This window comes from Elephantulus edwardii, unplaced genomic scaffold (genome assembly GCF_000299155.1).
Source record: "Elephantulus edwardii isolate Elephantulus edwardi_28Jun2011 unplaced genomic scaffold, EleEdw1.0 scaffold00052, whole genome shotgun sequence".
NCBI lineage: Eukaryota > Metazoa > Chordata > Mammalia > Macroscelidea > Macroscelididae > Elephantulus > Elephantulus edwardii.
Window position 1 is genome coordinate 6701690 of NW_006399802.1, and position 2310 is coordinate 6703999.

General features: G+C 36.1%; 1 protein-coding gene across 1 annotated transcript in view; it reads left to right on the forward strand.

Moving 5' to 3' along the window:
• Positions 1-2310, forward strand: part of TMEFF1 (transmembrane protein with EGF-like and two follistatin-like domains 1) — a gene marked incomplete at its 5' end in the record, with an annotated part of 104240 nt that overhangs the window by 33289 nt on the left and 68641 nt on the right. Inside the window, one exon of the mRNA XM_006886973.1 lies at positions 341-450. Within this exon, the coding sequence (XP_006887035.1) occupies positions 341-450 (110 nt within the window). The remainder of the gene's footprint in view (positions 1-340; positions 451-2310) is intronic.

Here is a 2310-nt window from a genome sequence, read left to right on the forward strand (position 1 = left end):
TCTTATTTAAATTATTCATATGTTGTATTATTATCTAGAAAAATAATATACAATAGTAAGTAATACACTATGAAAAGTGTCTCAAGGTCATGGTACTGAACATTTTGTGTTCTGTAGAGCTTTCTTTTATATATTATATCTCATTAAAATTGTGAATGAGATACTGAATACTATTTACTCATTTTAGGGGAATGGAAATCAATAATTTGGTGATAGAAATAGATAATGTTGGGTGTAAGGAAAGGGTATATATAATAAGGGAAAAATCTTATTTTGTTTATATATGTACATTCAGATAAAAAAGCTCAATATGTGTGAAACAGTTTTCCCTTTTTTACAGAATTAAATGTGAGGGAGTCTGATGTAAGAGTTTGTGACGAATCATCCTGTAAATATGGAGGTGTCTGTAAAGAAGATGGAGATGGTTTGAAGTGTGCATGCCAGTTTCAGGTGAGGAAACCAAGTGTATATGTTTTCTGAATTGTTTAATGTTTTGCATATTCTTCATGCTTAAAGCTCTGGGACACCACAAGGAAATTAGATACATGGCCTCTGAGTTGTCTCTCTTTTTTTACCTGGTATAGCCTTATTATTAGAACATTCATCCATTGTTTATAGAATTAAGAACTGGTGATAATAGATATGAAATGCTTTGGAAAAAAATATCGCAAGGAATTATTGTCACTAACAGGGTAGTATCTGCAGTAGATTATGTTATTTTGAAATGTAGACTCTTTTTCTTTTTCCTTCTCCTAATCTTTCTCTGTCTTCCCCTCTCCTCCCTACTCTCTCATTTTACTTTTATTTGCTGCTGTTTTAGGACTGACTTGGAACCTCAGGTTAGAGATGGACCAGAAGAAAGAACTGCAGACTTGGAGTGTTTCTGAATGCCTTTCCTTTTCAGATATTGTGTTAAGTAGCAATTTTATTGTTTAAATAAAAGGGAATAAGGGAAGCAAAATATGTTACATTTAATTCTCCTACTTTTTGTATTTCCTATGATTAACTTATAATTGCTTCACAGTATTTCACACACTTTAATTGTTTTTGTTCAGACATTTCTCTAGGTCGTATAGCCCTGGTGTACAAGTTGCCGTACCGTGGTCACTTGTGGTTGCTGTGAGGCTGAACACTGTGACACTGCACTGATGTGTCAAATGCGTTAATGGTTGGCTACCCAATGCAGACATGCAGACAGAGAGTGGGGTGGAGCTCCCCGATTAAAACAAGCTTGGAAGGAGGAGTGGCATTCACTTCCGTAATAGCTTGCCCCTGGAAACCCTATGAACCTGGAGAGAGGATGAAAGACACCCAAGCGTTGAGGACTTTCGTTCATAGGGTCTCGCTATGACTCGCCTGCGACTTAACGGCACTTAACAACAATAACATTTCACACAAGATGGTCCCCAATTTAAGGTTTGAAGTGAGATGAGGAAACTAGAACTTTTAAAGGCATAATTCTGTTCTGAGCTTTTCTACCATTTTGGATTATAAGTGACAGGGCACAGAAGTCAGAAATAGGAGTCTGAGAGTCAGTATTTCTGGTCAGCCTGTGATCTCAGGCAGTTTCTAATGTAGTCTTCTCTACATCAGCATTCCATGCATAAGGAGAAGGCAGTTTGTCTTGCCTTTTAATATTATAGTAAGTAAAAATGGGGAGAAAACTTGTATATGAAAACTCTTTGAAAATTGTAAACCATCGTGTTAGTTTATTTTCAGTTTAAAAAGTGAAGAATTTAGGTTAAAGAAGGATAGATATTCTGTTGTTCAGCCAGTCAAGTTCTTCATGATCAAAAGAGATTTTATAATCAATTATTTATAGTGATAGAGGGTTTCTCCTAGGCAGTTTGAGAAAAGCACGTTAGATATGTCTGGGCTACCTCATGCCTATCCTTGAATGATTATTAATGTAATAGGTTGGACAGTGTTGTGGCCTTCTCCCCAGAGCTTCTTTAAAGGAGTAACAGCTAAAGTAGATTTCTTTCCTTAAAAAGATATGTGTATATCTATAAGGTACATACTATATATCTATATACAATTACCAAGCCCTCATGAACTGTTCCTACTTCAGTTTATCCAGCACCATAAATAACTGCTCTAGAAGGAGGCTTATAAGGAACTTCTCTTTTGGGTGTATGATAGATGTAAGTCCTTCTTTCTTTGGCCTGTTGTGACCTACTTGATTGCTTGTTTGGCTTAGGAGTGCCCTTCTGTTTGTCTTTTAGTCTCTCCTTCAGTTTATTTTTATACCTAGGACTGGAGAACAACCACTTGGCCAACTGACTGGAAGACATCTATATTTGTCCCCAT